Below are 17,319 nucleotides of genomic sequence, written 5' to 3' on the forward strand. Positions count from 1 at the left end.
TTATTGAAGCCCAGCTCGTTAGCTGCATGGGAGGGTCCTGCGAGCTGCTCCAGGGGATGGACAGAGGGATCTCACACTGGCAGGACGCCCACAGGATCCCCCACAGGGGCAGGATGCCACGATGGGATGGCGCTGCAGGGTTCCCTGCGCAGCCCGTGGACGCTGCCCTGGGTGAATGTGCTGCCAGAAGCGTTTCCGAATCGCAGCAGGAGGGGTTCCACGTGCGAGGTGATGAGTGAGACAAACCAGGAGCGCACAGGTTGTACCGAACACCACACCAGCAAACATCGCTTTATTACAGGGCCCGGCAGCCGGCCCGCCCGGACAGCGGCTCGGGGGACACGGACAGGCCGGGTGCGATGGGTCGGGAGGGACGGGCACGGTCACGGTCACCAGTCGTTCCCGGCGCACAGAGCGGGTCTGGGGGGCAGGCGCAGGACAGCCCCCCAGCCCTGCCTGCACCCCCTGTGCTGCAGAGACGGGGGCACAGTACCAACGAGCACAAACGGAATGGAGAGACCGACCTGAGCTGTGCTCAGCTGGAACCACACGAGCACAACACAGCAGCGCGAGCCACAAACCATCAGCTCCTGGGACAGGTCTACAGCTGGAACGAGAACGACTCCGGCTGGAAAGACGTGGAAATAAATATTTGCTCAGCTCTGCACCCTCTGCGCGTTCCCAAAGGTGTCAGCACCTCCTTACACAGCAGATACTCCAGAGCAGCTGCGGAGCAGCGACCCACAGAGCGGGACACTGAGCAAAGCTGCCTCGGATCGGTCACCCCGTCCCCAAACTGCTCCCCTTGCTGAACTCTGCAGATGCCATCAGACCGCCCCATTAATCCAGACTGCCCTGCCGCTACGCGCCCATTCCGGGGTGGGAAGCATTCGGGTCACTCTGTAAACACGGGAGAAATGCAGATTCTGGTTGTCATCCATGTACAAGACAAAACCACATCAAAACCGCGGATGTCTGCTAGTCAGCAGCTCGGCAAGTCTCCGGCCACTTACAAAGTTCGGGGTTGCACTCTTGAAATTTTACTGGTGGTGTTGATGTCATTTTCTTCTGGATAACCACTTCCCTGAAAAATACCCTTTAACAGCCAGATCAGATCACAGTACCCAAAAAAATGATATGTTATGTCAGTGCCCTAGACACCAATGAAAGGCTTAGAGCAGAGGTTACAAAACTGATGCTTAGTGGAGCACTTGCGTTTTGGAATAAGGACTTCAAAAACCAAAACGCAGCCCAGGTTTCCTGCTGGTTTGCCCAGCTGCTGGGTGAGCAGCGGGACCGCGTGGTGCTGGCGCTGCAGGGAACCTCCTCAGCCCCACTTACCTGGGGGCAACGGGGCAGGAACAGAGCCTGTCCTGCCCGGACAAGAACAAAACCCTCTTGGTGAGCAAACGAAAGAGCCGAGAATAAGGCAAATAACTTAAGACTGATGGAGTAACTCCCAGTTTTCTGCTTGTTATACGTTTTACTCCGCGAAGCGAAGGAAAGGCAGGTTGACCTTTCTTATTTAACCTTCCCTTACACTTAAGAGATGACCCAGACTAAAAGAAAAATTAAAAAAAAGAGCTAAGGAGAAGTTGTCTGTCTCCCTAGAGCAGTGGTACAACATAAAACTATTGTAGGCTACTCCAGGACGTTGAAAGTCAGTTTAGAGAAAGGCAACGGCCCCGCAGCACAGGGCCTGTAACAGTAGTGTAGTGTTTTACATTCTGTGCAAGTTACGCAACTTGTTCACAAGCTTCAGTTTCTCTACGTTTATCTTGCTGCAGCTCTGTTAATCGGTGGCTGAACACTCCACACAATCTTACTCCACAGCTCAAGGTAGTGTCAGCAGAAAGAAAAGAAATTGTTTCCTGTGCCTGGTAACTGTACACTCCAAAACAAGTGTTCCTAATGCCCAAATGTCAAAGTCGAAATCTCACAGTTTACTAGGAATAGATCAGCTAAATTCCCTTTGCGCTTTGTCCTAAAGCCCCTTCTCTCCAAACCTTGCTCTCGAGGCAGACGCACAACACGCCCCAGTGAAGATCCCCTCGTCACAACGTGCTGCTTCTGACTTGCGCCTACACAGACTTTCTGCGGCCCTGCCCGGTGTACCCGAGGAGAAAGGGTACGAGTGACAGCTTTGCCCCGAGAGGATTTCCACACCTTGGAAAGCTAACAACGACAAGTACAAGTTAGGTAGGATAAGGTTGGAACTGTCCACCAGGCCAGCTCGAGCACTAGAGTTCCTGATAGCCCTTTGTCTGCTGCTCAGAGTTTCCTCTCCCTTAGTTTGTTCCCGTTTTGTTCATCCAGCATTGATGAGTGTCCGTCACCGTTGCTCAGGCATTTGTCCTTTTCATATTTGTGCTCTTGCTTCTGTCGCCTTATCTCCTTATACCGCAACGTGATGTCACTAAAAAGAAAAATAAACAGATATGAACCAGTGATGTGAGTAAACAACATCAATATAGGATAAAAACAATCAGGCAAGTGTGTTCTGGATGCAAGCACCCCTGGGTTAACTTAACCCACTGGAGTCTTTTGCTGTAAATGTCTGAAATTGCTGAGAGCACTGATTCACGGGGAGTTTGTGGGGTTTGCTGGCAGTCTGGCTGTTCCCTCCTCTTTTGGAAGCAGCCCACAGCGGCACACCAGCCGGGAGCACCCGCTGCCGTGGCACCGGGGCTCCAGATCCCTGTCCTTCCCTCACCTCGTGCAGCTGCTTCTCCTTCACTTGCACACAGCAGCACCCAAACCAAACCCCCTTTCGCTCGGCTCACTTGTTGCTGACGCTGGGACCGCTTGGACGATCGCGGCACAGCAGATTGTCCTTGCAACGAAGATGTAAAACATCTCAGTCTTGTCTAACTCGGAGCACAGGAAAAACAACCGCCTCAGCTCGTCTGCCACCGCCACACACCCAGCAAGACCAGGGGCAGCAGGCACTTACTGTTCTGCTTCCACAGCAACACTAACACAAGTGTCCCACAGAGACCAACGCTACTGGAGGCTTGATCCAGGCAGAAACCTGCAGGATCCTGCCCAGAAAACTCCCTGCTCATGTAACAGCCCATACGGAACAGCGCTGCTCACCGGATGAAGAACCGCCAGGCTGTCCAGGTGAGCACGAGGATAATCCCCAGGATCCAGCACTGGGTGATGTAGAAAGGAAGAGACAGCGTCAGCGTGTAGGGGTCGTACTTGACGACGATCAGGAACTCGGTGGCAGTGATCGCAGCCACCAGCCACGCCTGCTGACCCAGCTTCTTGTGGAACTTCCTGCAAAAGAAACACACGGATAAAACAAAGCTGCTGCTGTAAAATTAAGCATTCAGAGCAACAGCCATAGAAATACAGCTGGGGTAAGAACTTCATTCAGCCTTGCACAATTTTAGAAGTCTAGTTTGGCTTGCACATGTACTAAGCCTATGCAGGCTGACGACTTCCATGTTGGCATTACTTAAGTCTCCCCTGAGAGGCTCCGAAAACATATGAAAAATTAAACTTCATCATCCTGTGACACAAGGAAGTATCCCCATTTTCAAATCCACATAAAACAATTATCTGACCAGCCTGAGATCAGCCGAGGTTCAGGGCACGGTGGGAAACTGGAGCTCTACTCAAGTCACGCTGCCGTAACCACACTTAACCCCTATGGATTTGCATTCTGAAACCTACGCTCTTCCCCAAAAGGTATTCAGCGAGCCGTCACTAATGATCTCTGAACAGATTTTGAAAGAACCAAGCTTAATAACCAACGGGCAAGGTAAGACCCTGGAAGACACAAGGCCGGCATTCCACTTCTAGGGCAACGCAGCCGTGGGGCAAATGCACAATAAATATTGAATCCACAGGGTCTGTTTTTAAGCAATACCAGCCAAGCCAATGAGGAGCTGCAGTGCTATGGACCAGTCTGGCAAAGGACTCGTCCACCAGCAACACCAGAAATTGAACTGCAGGAGAACCAAGATGGCTATTCAGAGGCTCAACTTGCAGGAGAGATTGGAAATACCGTCCTTTGGGTTCCTGTTCCTGCATGGGAAATATATCAAACCAAAATACCCGTGGGCTGCCTGGCAGGAACCCTCATCACCCCCACAGGTCACAAACAGCCTGTTGCTGGAAACCAGGTACATCACTCCATCTAAACCAGCCAAATCTGCCACTTCTTGACCTGCTCTGTTCTCGCCCTTCCTCAAGTGGGCATTTTCACAGCGCACTGACCCGACAGACCAGGATTCACGTGTCAATAATCCAGTGGGGTCCTGTCCGGGCAACAGAAGAGCCCTGGATTTCTGCACTGGACTGCGCTGGCGCCCTGCCCGCCGCGGCACAGCTGGGCCGTGCAGATGTGCACCCAGCAGCACCAGCCCAGGCCGTCACCTCCCGCCTGCTACAGCAAAGTTTGTTCTTCCATCACCCATCTTCTGAACCTAAAATGGGACTTATTCCCACTAGAGGAAACAACCAAGAAAAAGCTACTAGAATTTGTATCTATTTTCCCCTTGCCTTTTTTTTTTTTTCCCAAAGGCATGATTTAATTAAATGCTCCCTGAAATCCAGCTGCTTTGAATCAAGGAAGGCTGAACTTGAGAAAAGCAATACTTTCAATCACCATAATGACCGAGGGTTCCACCAGCAAGCACACACAGCTGACTCATCTCAACAGCCTTTGGATTGCGTCTTTTACTGAAAACTGTGGTGCCCTCCCTGCCAGCCCCAAACTGTAACCGGTTACCGAGTCTCTGAAGATGCCCGAGATAAACCATACGAACAGAAGCACCGGCTAACCTGACAGGTGGCTGTTCTTTTGCCGTTATTCCTTGTTCTGCCTCTGTTCCGCACGTCTCCACTTTAATCACGAGCACCCACGCGCCGGAGGCCTTGCCCCCTCACCTCCCCACAGCGTGTTCTGAAGCACGTCTCTCTCCTCGTGTCCAGCCAACTGTGTTATTCCATTCCTACCGCCGCCTAAGATGTGAAGCCAAACGCATCCAGGAAGCATTGAGGGTAACGTGGCAAAAGGGCTGGTGCAGCAGAGGAGATGGGGAGCAAAGCGACAGGACAGACCCCGGGGCCGGTGAGCTGGCCCCGCACGGGCTCAGCAAACACCCTGACGTTCAGGAGCCACCCAAGCTCTTTGGGCCATATTTTCTTGCCAGTGGATGGAAGAGAAGCCACCTAACAAGTCCCTGGTGCAGGTTTCCTTCTGCTCACGTGCCCTGTGCCAGGCTGAGAAACAAAAGCCTGCCCGACACCCTCCAGCTGCTGCACGGCCCAGCGCCCACGCACCAGGACACAGGAGCTCCCAGTTTCTGTTCCCTCTTCCCACCAGACACCAGCAGCTGTACTGGGGAGGGCGTCCTTCCTTCCGCAGGCGTTTTCCTGCTGCTCGGCCACATCCCCTCCACTGCATCCCCCGGGATTCTCCGTACCTGGGGAGGGCCCTGAGCAAACGGCCTCTCTCCCCTCTCCTGGATCCAGGGCGGTCATTGCAATCCAAGCACACAAACCACACAGTTTCACAAACACGAGGCCTGAGAGTCATATTCGACACCAAGGCGTAAGTTCAAACTACACAAAATCATCCAAATACACCGGAAGAAAAGGCGATGCAGTAAATGTAGTGCAGGTTTTCGCTGATGTGGATGGGAAGAGCACATTCCGTTTTAAAAAGCACCTGCCCAGAGCAGCTCGGATGAAAGGGCTCCAGAAACTGCTCCAGGCGGTTCATCTGGCGTGACAGATTCAGTGGGCAGAAAGCAGCCCTGACACATGGAGAGAGCAAAGGCGGCACAGCACAGCTCTCGCTGTGAACTCAAGCTGTCCGGATGAGTCGGGCAGCTCGCGGCTCTGCTCCTCGCTGCCTCGTTTGCCATCGTTTTCTTGCACTAGCTCATGACAGCACACCGACAAAAAGAATTAAAGGTAACCCCGACAGAAATGCTGCGCAGAACCTAAAGCTGCCAAGGAACAGAGTTTTGTTTCCTGCCTTTCTACTCATGAAAGATTTTAAAGAAAAGTCCTTTTCTATTTGAGGAATAAGATTAAAATTCATGGCCTCCATGCAGACACCTTAGAAGGGGCGTGAAGACTGGAAACCAGGCAGATATGACAAGGTCAAGTGCTACAGACACTCGCATCAAGATATTTCTGGTCAGAACGGTTGACGCAGTCCTCAAGAACTCAAGCAGCATGTTGATCACAGCAGGAGCGCGGGACGTAAGAGCTGGAGAGCAGCTTCAAGAACCACCCCTCTTCTTGGACTGTTTCAATTCTAGATACTTCATTGTCACTATGCTCAGACCAAGTTCCTGAAAGCAAAGCCCTGGAACTGTCTGCAGATACTAAGAATTCTGAATCAGAAAAAATGATTCTTCACATTTGAACTTCATTGCTTTCTAGACTGAACACTGCAAGGTTAGCTGCAGAGATCTGATCAGTTCATCTCAGACAAACCCGTCGCTACCAGCCAAGGCAACCAGCCACGTTTCTGACAGGGAAGGTCAATGGAATATTCCAATCTTTGTCCATTACAAAGTTGAGCGAGTTTCCAAAAGGAAAAGGCGAGGAAGGATTCTCACACGCCGTCAGCTCGTGGCACAGTCTGAGGTACAACCTGCTCTGCACCAGCAGCTTCTCCCTGCAGCACAACAGGGAGAATCCAAAGCGGTTCCTCGGTTCCAAAGGATGCGCAAGTGCAAATATGCCAGGCTAAGCTGGTAAAACAGGGGAAGGTGATCTCTGCTCGGACGGCCTGAAATGCAGGAAGGGATCCACGTGCAGCTGCAAAAGCCTTCGCAGAGGTGCCGGGTAAGCCCCGATGCTGGGGTTTCTGCACGAGCAGTGTGAGGAGGGCAGAGCCAGGACGCTGAGGAGCGAGGGCTGGGCAGCGCGGCAGCAGGACGGCAGGCGGTGCTGGCCGAGGCGAAGCCACGCAGCTCAGGAGGAGTCTCTGCTGCCTGGATGGACTCGCGCTCGTTCAAAGATGCCAGCAAACCGGATCAGCAACGAGGCACCGGTGACTGACGACTCTAAACCTCAGTGTGTGCCACGGGCTTCAACACAGGGCGAAGGAGTTTTTCCAACCCAGCCACGAGGCGCAGCAGATTGCGAGTGGTGCTGAGGAGCAGAGCTCACCAGCGAGAGGCAGGACCTCTTCTTACCTTGCAGCTGGGGGCAGGTCCCACACCAGCAGGTCCGACAGCAAGGGCAGGGGCAGCTGCCGCTGCTGCGTGTCCCCAGAGCCACCTACGCAAGGCTGACCGGCCCGCATCCCAGCGCGGGGTCACAGCCTCGCAACCCTAAATGCTGAACACAGACACTGGTTGCGTTGGTCAGCGACAGACAACCAACATCCCTGAAGCCAGACGGTGCCTTAGACTTAAGAAGTGGGCTCAGGCAATTTGTGACATCGCTAGTAAAACTTAAAAGAAAACGTGGCTTCGAGAACAAAGCTTTCTCAGGTTTTATGTGGTCTGCAGAAACAAAAGCAGCGAGGACACATATGATGCGTAAGGACCAGCCTGACCGTACATGCGTGTTGTGTATGAGTGCACTTCACACGTGGCTCCAGAGGGTCCTCTGGTCTGCAAGAGGATATCACGAGAGCTCCAGGGGACCAGCTGGAACACAGCTCAAGAAAAGCAGCGCCTTTAGGAAACTTTTTTTTTTTTAGTTTGGGCCCTGTTGTCCTTAGAAGGTCCACGCAAGGACTGCAGCTCCTGGCCATCGATCTGGAAGCACAGCTCAGCACTCCTCTGCCCAGAAGCCAGTGCATGCCAGCTAATTCACACATCACATTCTCAAAAGAGCGATCATTTATTAAAAACTGTGGTTAAAAACAGTGCACGCCCAGTGCCCTTAACAACAGCTGTTCTCTAACCAGACATAGTCAGAATGTTACCTCCAAAACGAAAGAACACAAAGCAGATGCTTTGGGATTAGGTCTTTTTGTCCCCAACAAGCTGAACTATTGCCCTGAGATGGATGCCAACAAGCTGGAGCAAATTCAAACCAAAGCGAGTGAAGCTCGACACAGTATATACACACGGGACTGGCTTACGGGTCGTCCATGAAGTCGTAGATCTCCCTCATAGCCACACCTCCCACATTGACAAAAAAGACAAGTCGCAACAGGACCAAGTAGTGTTCTGGTGGCATCCAAAGGACAAACTTCAAGTAAAATGTGTTCAGCTCTGCCAATAAAAACTGAGAAAAAGGATGTTTTAATTACATTTGGAAGACTCCACCGAATGAAGCCTGGGATCTCCCTCTCTCCTGCGTGACTCCCCCCACCATTTCACTACAAAGTCCTGCTCAGTATTGCTGAGCGCGCCAGCAGCTGCAATAATGACCAAGAACAGCTGGGTTTTTTAAAGTTTTCTGTGTTTTGAAAGAGGTATTAAAAAAACCACAACAGAAACCTGGACAGGCACTGCCTCTGATTTTGCACAAGTTCACCGGGAGTTTGAAGTACTTGCAGAAATATTGATAACAAATGCTAAAAAGCAACAACCCGTCCTTTCGCTGTCATTTAAAATCTGACTGAGGGAACTCCAGAATACCCAGAGGCATGAGCGGCACATCCAGGGTTCTTTTGGGTCAGTTTTTTTTACACAGTTACACAAACCTTACTGCCAAAGCCAGCTCAGGAGAATTGTTCACACGTTTATAGCAACGTGTTCCCAAGGGAGCTGCCTTGGCAATGTGAGTCCGTGAGCAAGCACACACAAGTTTCTCAATTCAAAAGAAATGATAACAAGTGGCATTAAGTGTTGTTTAATCCAAAAGAGTGAGCCAACACCTGAAGCTGCCCATGAACTGCCAGCTGAAGCTAGGCTTGGCTCACAGAAACATCATTATACCAAGGACTCCTATAGGTTCAGTGGAATCTCTCAGTTGCAAAATCTGCTCCAGCACCTAAAACCCAATTTTTCAGGGTACAAAAAGCTGGGAGTGTGCACACAGCAACCATTCGGGGAAACGTATGTATTTAATGCAGGCACTTTACTTGGCTTCCCCCGCGAGCTATGAGAACCCCAGCAATCTGCTGCGCTATGAGAACTCGGCGGATGCTTCATGTCACGGAAATCAGGCGACGTGAACTTTATTCAGCTGCCTGAGTTTGCAAAGCGCAGGTTGTTCCTGGACACGCTCGGGCCTGCCGCGCCACCCCAGCAGAAACGGCAGGTTATGATGAGAGGCGAGGGGGTTTGCCAAACCAGCTGTGTGTCCCACTCAAACCAGGATGGGGAACTGTGCTGGACAGACCCCGAACAAACCACCGGATTTCATATCCCACGTTTCAAGGTGCTTAAAGGCACGCTGCTCTAGCAACTGGTAAAAAAAAAAAAAAAAATCAGAGTTCTGTCCTGCACCACAGCAGTAATACAGAAACTGGGCAATGCCCGTTGGCTCTGGAGCCACTACAAGTGTCACAGGGTCGTGTTTTGTTCTGCCCAGCGCTAACGTGCAGAGCTTTGGTCGCAGCCCTCTCCAGCTGTAACGTGACCTGTATCTGCTTCAGCCCGAGAGAAACAAGCCACTGCCACCCAAAGCCAGTGCTGCTGGCAGCAGCACATACTTGCTGAATTGTGTCCATAGTTTATATCGCACACATTGCCAATCAGCATTGTTCAGCAAGCAAGAACAAATATTTATGCAGTGAATCTGCAAACTGTAAACCAGACCTCGGAACAGACCCTTTTCTGCAGGATTCAGAAGTGATCTGTCTCTTCCAGCCTCAGCTGAAGAAACATCACCGCCTCAGAGCTTCGGCCCGAGTTACCGGTTCTTACAGAACATTAAATCAAACGACAAAGACAGAGAAGTTGCCTTACGACAAAGATGATGCCGCAGACCGCCAGCCATCGGCGTAGGCTGGACGCCGGCTTCCACTCAAACTTCACCCAGCTGTACGGGGTGAACTGGAAGACAATTCTCTTCATTTTACCTCTGAAAAAAAGCAGAGCCCTTTCTTGTAATTTGAATAAACAGCACATGAGAGACATCTACTAATGTTCCCATTTGAGACACCAATTCAAAATGCCTCCATTTGCTCAGTAAAAATTACTACTAAATGAGATTAACATTCTGAGTTAAAGAGAAGCCTGTTATTGGGACTATCATTTAAACTTTGATATTCTCCACCCATTATCGTAAGCAGTTCCGCAGTTCTGCTTTGCTCAACAAAGACACGCTGCAGAACAGGACAGTTTATTACTGGTACGAGACTACAGGGGTTTATTAAATTTTAAGTTTTGGTGTCCCAATTACTATGACGTTCTGATTACTAGGGAATGATTACTGGCACAAGGACCAAACAGATCCTTGCTGTGGATGACAGAGTACGATCCTGACTTGGATTCCTGCCCCTCCCTTAACAACTTCACTAAACAAGCTCATTTGCACAAGCCACTCTCATTCTTAGACACCAGGCAATGCTCATGACAGGTATGAATTCTTTCATTCACGTGAATTCTAACAGAACAAGCCTTCAACAATCAAGATCTTTGCTCTGCACCGCTGCCTCTGGAGTTCCTTTCTCCACCAACTCACTTGTATGTAGGAATGTTCCAGAGCCCTTGCCACTTGTAGGTTTTCAGAGACAGCCAAGACAGGGTCTTCATCCCGCAGTAAATTCCCAACCCATTGCACAAGATCACATCCATTATCCACTGAAAGGAGAAAACCACAGTGAGGCTGGGGAAGAAACACCGGAGGGTGTGAAAGGGAAGATGTGCAGGTACACGGACAGACAGACAGACCGACCATCCGCGGGGGGAGGGAGCTCGGCTGCCCGAGGCTCCCGAACCGCCGTGTCCCAGAGCTGACGGCTGCAGGGTCTCCCGTGCTGTGCCCGTTCTGAGTGCAACAGACCTGCTCCCAACCACCAGCAGCTCAGCCCCGCTCTCGGTGGGGAAGAACTTCAGAAACACCAAAAAAACCCCACAAAAAACCCCACAAAAATTGGAACCTGCTCCTACACACTGGATTTTACTATGCCCCAAAGCTGAACGCACTCTTCACGCTTCAGGCTGCCTCCTAATGAAACGACTTGTCTCCAGGCTCAAAACGTGAAAATAAACCCATGATTTCTGCCCATGCTCTGACTGCCAAGCGTCAATTCTGGAGAGGGAGCTCTTGAGCTGAAAAAATCCCTGGCTGTCCTCTGCATTCAAATCAGCAGTCTTAATTTCAGAAGTGTTTTTGAAGGCAAATAGCTTTCTTTGATGTCTTTATACATAATGCATTTATTTTTATGAATACAACCATGTAGCAAATCATTACAAGCTTGGGAAAGAGCTTGTACTGTAAGAATAAAAACAAGCCCAAATAACAAAAGAACCATAGCTGTGTGCCCTGAATGCAGATAATTTTGATCACTCTGGTAACAAATTTACATTTCATAGGAAAATAAAAAATAATTTTTGAAAAGTGTGTCACGTTAAGCTATAGAGCTTGTTTTTCCACAGAGAAACTGGATCACGGTCGTCCCTCTGGCTTGAAAAAACACACACGAGCAGTATTTTAGGATAAGAATGGTTACAGACCATCGCATGCAAAGACCGTACAGCTTTTCAGTAAGGCCAAACACTGAGCTTCTAAAAGCTTTTATAAATAAACCACACCAGCAATTCTAAACACAGAAATATTTACTGTTTTCAGAAAACACTGAAGATCAGTTTGCACAGAGGGAAGAGTTGGACGTAAATTGCACTGAGCCTGGTGGGGGTCGGTTTGTTTGTTTGTTTGTGGGTTTTTGTCTTTGGCTGGTTGGTTTGTTTTAAACAGGCAAGAAAAACCACCATCTGAAACCTCACGCACAAAGTTTTTACCTTTCTCTTAATTTCAGATTTTACGGTTTGTACCATCACCAAATATTTGAAGATGATCAGGTAAAGCTTCAGATTCTTTGTCTGATGTGAAATGAACTAAAACAAATATTTAACCATGTGCAATAGTTTGAAAGCCCATGAAATTGTAGAAACAGTGTCAATGGTACTACCAACTCACCACGGAGAAGCACCAGCGCTGCTGAGCTGCACAGTCACATCTTTGGCCACACGCACATGATATAATTTAGTTCTCAGCACTTCTATCCCCTCCCTTTAAAATATACACTTGCATTTAGACAAAGATATGATGCTCTGTGCTGTACATACGTGATCCCACCAACACTCGCTGAAGTTGGGAAGCTGGTGCTCCAGGCTGTACTCCAGGAACTCAAACATCACACTGATGATCATACACATCCACCAGTCTCGAATCATCAGCGTCTGCAGAAAGGGAGAAGAAAGCTTTTCAAATATCCACTACAGCTTCACCACATACTAAACACCATTACAGACAGGAACACTTGCACGCCAGGCTGAGGAGAACCAGGCACCACTTACACGAATGCCTTTTAGAAATCTAAATCAAGAGGAACTCCAGAAATACTGTAAAACCCGCGTCTGGGTAGCAATAGGCTCGCACTGCATTCCCCACACGCCACATCCAAAGGCCATTCAAACATTTATCTTGCTACAAGAGTAAAGGTTTTCACTTTTATTGATCTGAGCTTGGAATGAATCCTGGTGGAGGAGGGAGCTTGTCAATGTAACGTTACTTTGGAAAGAAATGAGGTGACCTAACGTTGTCCAGAGCAAAAAAACCCCAGCCCTTCATGTATTACGAATGCTTAGTCTAGTTCACAGGTGACTGCCTAATATAATTGATCCCAGAGGCTGGCGTCACTGAGACAGAAGCAGCGAGGCTTTACCAGCAGAATAGTACTGAAACAGGAATGTATGGCAACAGAAGAGTCATTCTTACTTTCAGGTACCAGCCAAAAAAGTGAGCAGGAACAAATCCATCCAGTTTGTCCTATAAACCAAGAAGAGAGTGTGGGTCACTTTGCACTACAAACAATAACCCATTAAGGCTCAGCTTTTTTCCAAGACAAATGCAGCAATTAACTTGAGTTGTGTCACGTATAAATACTAGATGCATTTCATGAGTTTCTCAGCTCTGGAGTACAGTGAACAAACAAGCCATCTTCAAAGCACAGTCACCACTCTGAGGGGCAGGAACTGGCATTGGGACTGCACTGACCAAGCAGAGCCCAGCTGCTCAGTGCTGAGTGTCGCGTTCCTTGCCTTCCAAGGGGACAGAAGCAGAATACATTCGAGCCAGAGCAAGAATGTGCATTTCTCCATCAGATCCCCACCTCATATCTAGCAGAGTTTCCTAAATCTATCAGTCCACATCTCCATCTGATCGACAGGGAAGGTCAAGAGAAATCAGAAAGCTAAAGAATCATGACCTGCTCACCTGACACCCAAAAGACTCATGAGCGCACTTGAATAGTCCAATTAAACAACATTTCACCAAAAAATGGTCAGACTCATCGTGCAGTGACTCTATTGTTCCTTACCCAGATGTTGTGAAACGGGTCGGTGTCGTTGCCGGGATCGTAAATGAGGCAGTTTCCCCCGTAGTCCCTCTCTGGCAAAGGAACGCCCAGGTGTGGGTCGATGTACTTCATGAACTGCCGGCCGTCCTGCACGGTCTGCAAAGCCAACACAAACCCCACGTCTCCCTCACAAGAAGTTTAATACACAGAAAAGGACAAAGATAATTAAGACCAACACTGTAGCCTCAAATGGGTGGATTTTTAAAAATGTGTTGCAGAACAATTCTTGAAATATATGTAGACCTCAAAGCATCACACAGAACTCAGGAAAAGCTCATCTAACACTGCAGCTCACGGCAGAAAAAATTAATGTAGCTTGTTGAATAAACAGCCATTTCAAATAAGGCCCCACTAGCAGCACAGGTAATAAACCTGAAGCAAACAGCAAGGAAGGAATGATCAAAATATTAGTTATAAACAGCGACCAAAACTTGAACTAATGCAGTAATAGCTCACATATACGTTTGCTGAGTATTTCGCAATGGAATTGCTCATGGTTGCGGTCGCTGTTTTACACCAGAAGTCGTGTAACATCTATGACAGACCAGCAGACAGCAAAAGCAGGGCAAGGCCAGAATCTGTTAATGGCAGTAATAATACACTTATAGAAGAAAACCACTGAAGTCACATTGACTGTACAACAACCATGAGCGAGCTTGTATTTGCTTTTCAGGAAGTTAAGTCACTCACAGACTCAGCGTAATCTTAACCTTGTTTAAACCTCTGCAAAGTATGGGTGTATTTTTAGTAAGGAGCTGAGCAGCAGCCAGAATGTCCTTAACAACTGAGCGGCTGGGCACAGGAAAGCACAGCAACTCCAGGCTCCTCTGTTAGAATTCAAACTACAACAGTACGATCAAGGAAAAAGTAAATGAATTATTCACTCCGAAACAAACAAAAACCGACAGTTTGTGTTCTTGAGAGCTTGGCACTGACTTGTGGGGAGGCTCAGGAAAGCCAAGCAGAACGAGAAGTGCTGGAGCCAAAGGAAATCTGGGATTAGCTGGAAAGGGTTTGATCAACATCCAAAACCTGTTTGCAAAGCACATGCCCTATTCCAACAGAGGGCAGGTCCTGACGCCCCTGCACTGCAGCCCTGCTTGCCCAGGCTCACCTGGCCACTAGAGGGAAAAAAAAAAAAAAAAAATCATCATCTTTCTGTCATCTAAAGTGATTTTCAAAGCTGCCTGACAAGTATGCGCTGGTCCTTGCACAATCATCTTAAAATACAGCGCACCAAAGGTTACTAAGACGCCAGCAAGAAGGACCCGTCTGAAAATGAACAACTGGGGACTCCGATTGGAACCCAAACCTGAAAAGCAGGCGGGTGTCTGACGGAACAGGACCGTTACCTCCACGGTTCAGTATCGCGACACTCGCTTTTGGTTTCAGATCGTGCTGGGATGATCCAGTCACTGGACCGAGGAAAGGGGAGTCTCCTTCAGGATCTCGAGCTCTTCCTTGGCACTCAAACCTGATTTGCAGTGGTGTAAGTGCACGCACAGCAACACCACGGCTTTGGTAACAGCGTTGGCTTCACTGTCCTCACTTATTAAAACATCCTACTGCATTTCTGAGAAGTCACAGAATTCTAAAAACCAGGGGAAAAGCTCCGTTTATCGAAGGATGAGGCTACGGTAAAAAATAACATGCTTGATCTGGACGTACCGATAGCTCCTAGAAAACACATCATCCTCAGTTTGCTGCCGCTACACAAAGTCGTGTAAGAAGTTTCAGTTTATTGCAAAAACAAAAGTTCAAAGCACTTAGCATCCAAGGTAAAAAGTATTTCAAAAGACCAGACGAGTTCACTCCACGGGCTGCAGGACCTAAGAACCGCGGGCCACGCCAAGCCCAGCAGGGCAGCCATGGACAGCACCACCGCCAGCTCCTCATCCTTGGACCTAAACACGAACTCTGACTTCTTATCAGCTCCCTTAACAGCTCCTCACTGCGGCCTGTAAGCTAGGCTGAGACCAACTGCAGGTCACACGGCAAGGGGAAATATTTTATAATACTATGATTTTTCCTCAGTCTAGAAGTCTCATTAAATAGCGCAATGATTTGATGTCACGAAAATGTGAAATGCATCTCCTGCAGTCAGTGAGAATCCTCAAGAACACCACAAAGGATTTTACATCCACATTAAACCGGCATTCAGCAACTAGAGGTCTAAGTGACTTACCTGGAAGAGTATAAAGATGAGGAAGAGCTCGTAGACAACGCTGACACACAGCCAAAACCTCCAGTAAGCTACAGAAACAAACGGGATGTTAGCGAGCCTTCAAGAACAACAGCAGCCAGTTGTTCATTTACTGTAACATCACTAAACGCTGCTCAAAGACACGCTCCCACCACGGCATTATAAACCCAGCATTTACGTGTTCACCATCCTTCCTAAGGAGTAAGCCTGTAAATGTGCCAGAACTGCTTGGGCAATGACCTGATCGGTGAGAACGGGCCAGGACCCGCTAGAAAGCTTCTCTAACTGGAGAAGTGGAGATCAGGCAGAGAAAGATAAATCAGTGCACTACGGAATCGCTGATTACCGTTTAACGCCTGCACAGCGGTGACGCCGTGTAGGCAAAAACTGACAAGTTCCACCTCTGAAGAGACTAAATCCACACCAAGGAACTCAGCGAAACTCGCTCGTTCCAAGGGGACATCTACATCTCTCAGTAACGTCACATACTAATCACTTTGGAATGATTTTAATGAACTTTCCTCCCGGCGTTTCCTGTTTACACCAACAAACCAGAGCTTTCCATCCGCGGGCACATCCAGGGGACAGAACTGCATTGGGAAAAGAGGAATCGAGACAGCGGCTCCTACGGCCGAGCGCGGACAGTTCCCCTGCGTGCACCGAAACCAAGAGTCTCCATCCTGACCACGCGTTTCTCTCTCGACTCCACAGCAACGCAGGTGTGTTACTGCTGGAAAGCAGGACCGTGACTTCAATAATGCAAGAACTAAACATAAACTCCAGGCTTGCAAACATACCTATCAGCTCTGACCCAAAATCAATTAGCCGCGGTGCTGCAGAGCTTCCCAAAGGCTCGTTTGCTCCCAAAACAACAATAAACATCGTCTTTGCCCAATTCAGCCTCAAGTAGGAAAAAAAAAAAAAAAAATCCACATTTTTAAAAGAAGTCTCTAACAGCCTGCATCTGACACCATCGTTAAAATAGACTGAATGTGAGAAGGTGTGACTTTTTTTCAGCAAAACTGCTGAATTAATGTCACCGAAATGGCCTACTTTACACTGCCAGGGAAAATAAACAAGGAGGTGGGGCCTGGATAATACCCAGTTCAGAGCTCTCTAACAGCTTCCATGGGAAATTTCAAAGTTTTAAGAATGTTACTTAAAGTCTACAAATGTAATTGTAATTTCTTAATCATGCAATACAATAAAGTATCTTCTTACAGGTCAGTCCTTAAAAAAAAAGCAAATCCTCCTGTCTTTCTAGAATGCAGCTCAGGAAAAACGAGCAAAAAAACCTCCATTGGTCAAAGGATTGATTGGAAGAGAAGAACGTCTCCCCAGACCGGCACCACTGCGCTGCTGGAAAACACTTCAGCTTTCTGAATGCGAGTCTGCAGGACAGAAATACGGTGGTGACTTTTTTTTAAAGTGATTTTAAAAAATCAGTTTGCGTTTGATAAGGTGCTGTCTATCCTTTCCTATAATGCTGCACACCTTGAAGGGTAAGCACCATGTTCGAGCCAGAACTGAGCGTTCATTAACACGATCCTCCCACGAGAGCAGAGCAGTTTCCTTCAGCCATCGCCCGCAGACTGCGAGCCTCACAAAATGCCCTGGGTGACACATTTCACGCTGCTCACAGACGCAGGCGGCA

General features: G+C 48.7%; 1 protein-coding gene across 3 annotated transcripts in view; it reads right to left on the reverse strand.

Annotated features, from left to right (window-relative positions):
• Nucleotides 1–274: 274 nt before the first annotated feature.
• Nucleotides 275–17,319, reverse strand: part of PTDSS2 (phosphatidylserine synthase 2) — a 32,162-nt gene continuing 15,117 nt past the window's right edge. For 2 of the 3 annotated variants that reach the window (XM_065635721.1, XM_065635722.1), the window contains 9 exons: nt 15,648–15,715; nt 13,424–13,558; nt 12,823–12,873; nt 12,171–12,284; nt 10,564–10,682; nt 9,846–9,960; nt 8,069–8,214; nt 3,097–3,282; nt 275–2,416 (listed from right to left, as the gene is read on the reverse strand). In XM_065635721.1, the coding sequence (XP_065491793.1) occupies nt 2,272–2,416; nt 3,097–3,282; nt 8,069–8,214; nt 9,846–9,960; nt 10,564–10,682; nt 12,171–12,284; nt 12,823–12,873; nt 13,424–13,558; nt 15,648–15,715 (1,079 nt within the window). In that variant the 3' untranslated portion in view covers nt 275–2,271. The remainder of the gene's footprint in view (nt 2,417–3,096; nt 3,283–8,068; nt 8,215–9,845; nt 9,961–10,563; nt 10,683–12,170; nt 12,285–12,822; nt 12,874–13,423; nt 13,559–15,647; nt 15,716–17,319) is intronic. The other variant, XM_065635720.1, reaches the window with a different exon arrangement.

Source organism: Caloenas nicobarica, chromosome 5 (genome assembly GCF_036013445.1).
Source record: "Caloenas nicobarica isolate bCalNic1 chromosome 5, bCalNic1.hap1, whole genome shotgun sequence".
In the NCBI taxonomy this organism is placed as follows: Eukaryota; Metazoa; Chordata; class Aves; order Columbiformes; family Columbidae; genus Caloenas; species Caloenas nicobarica.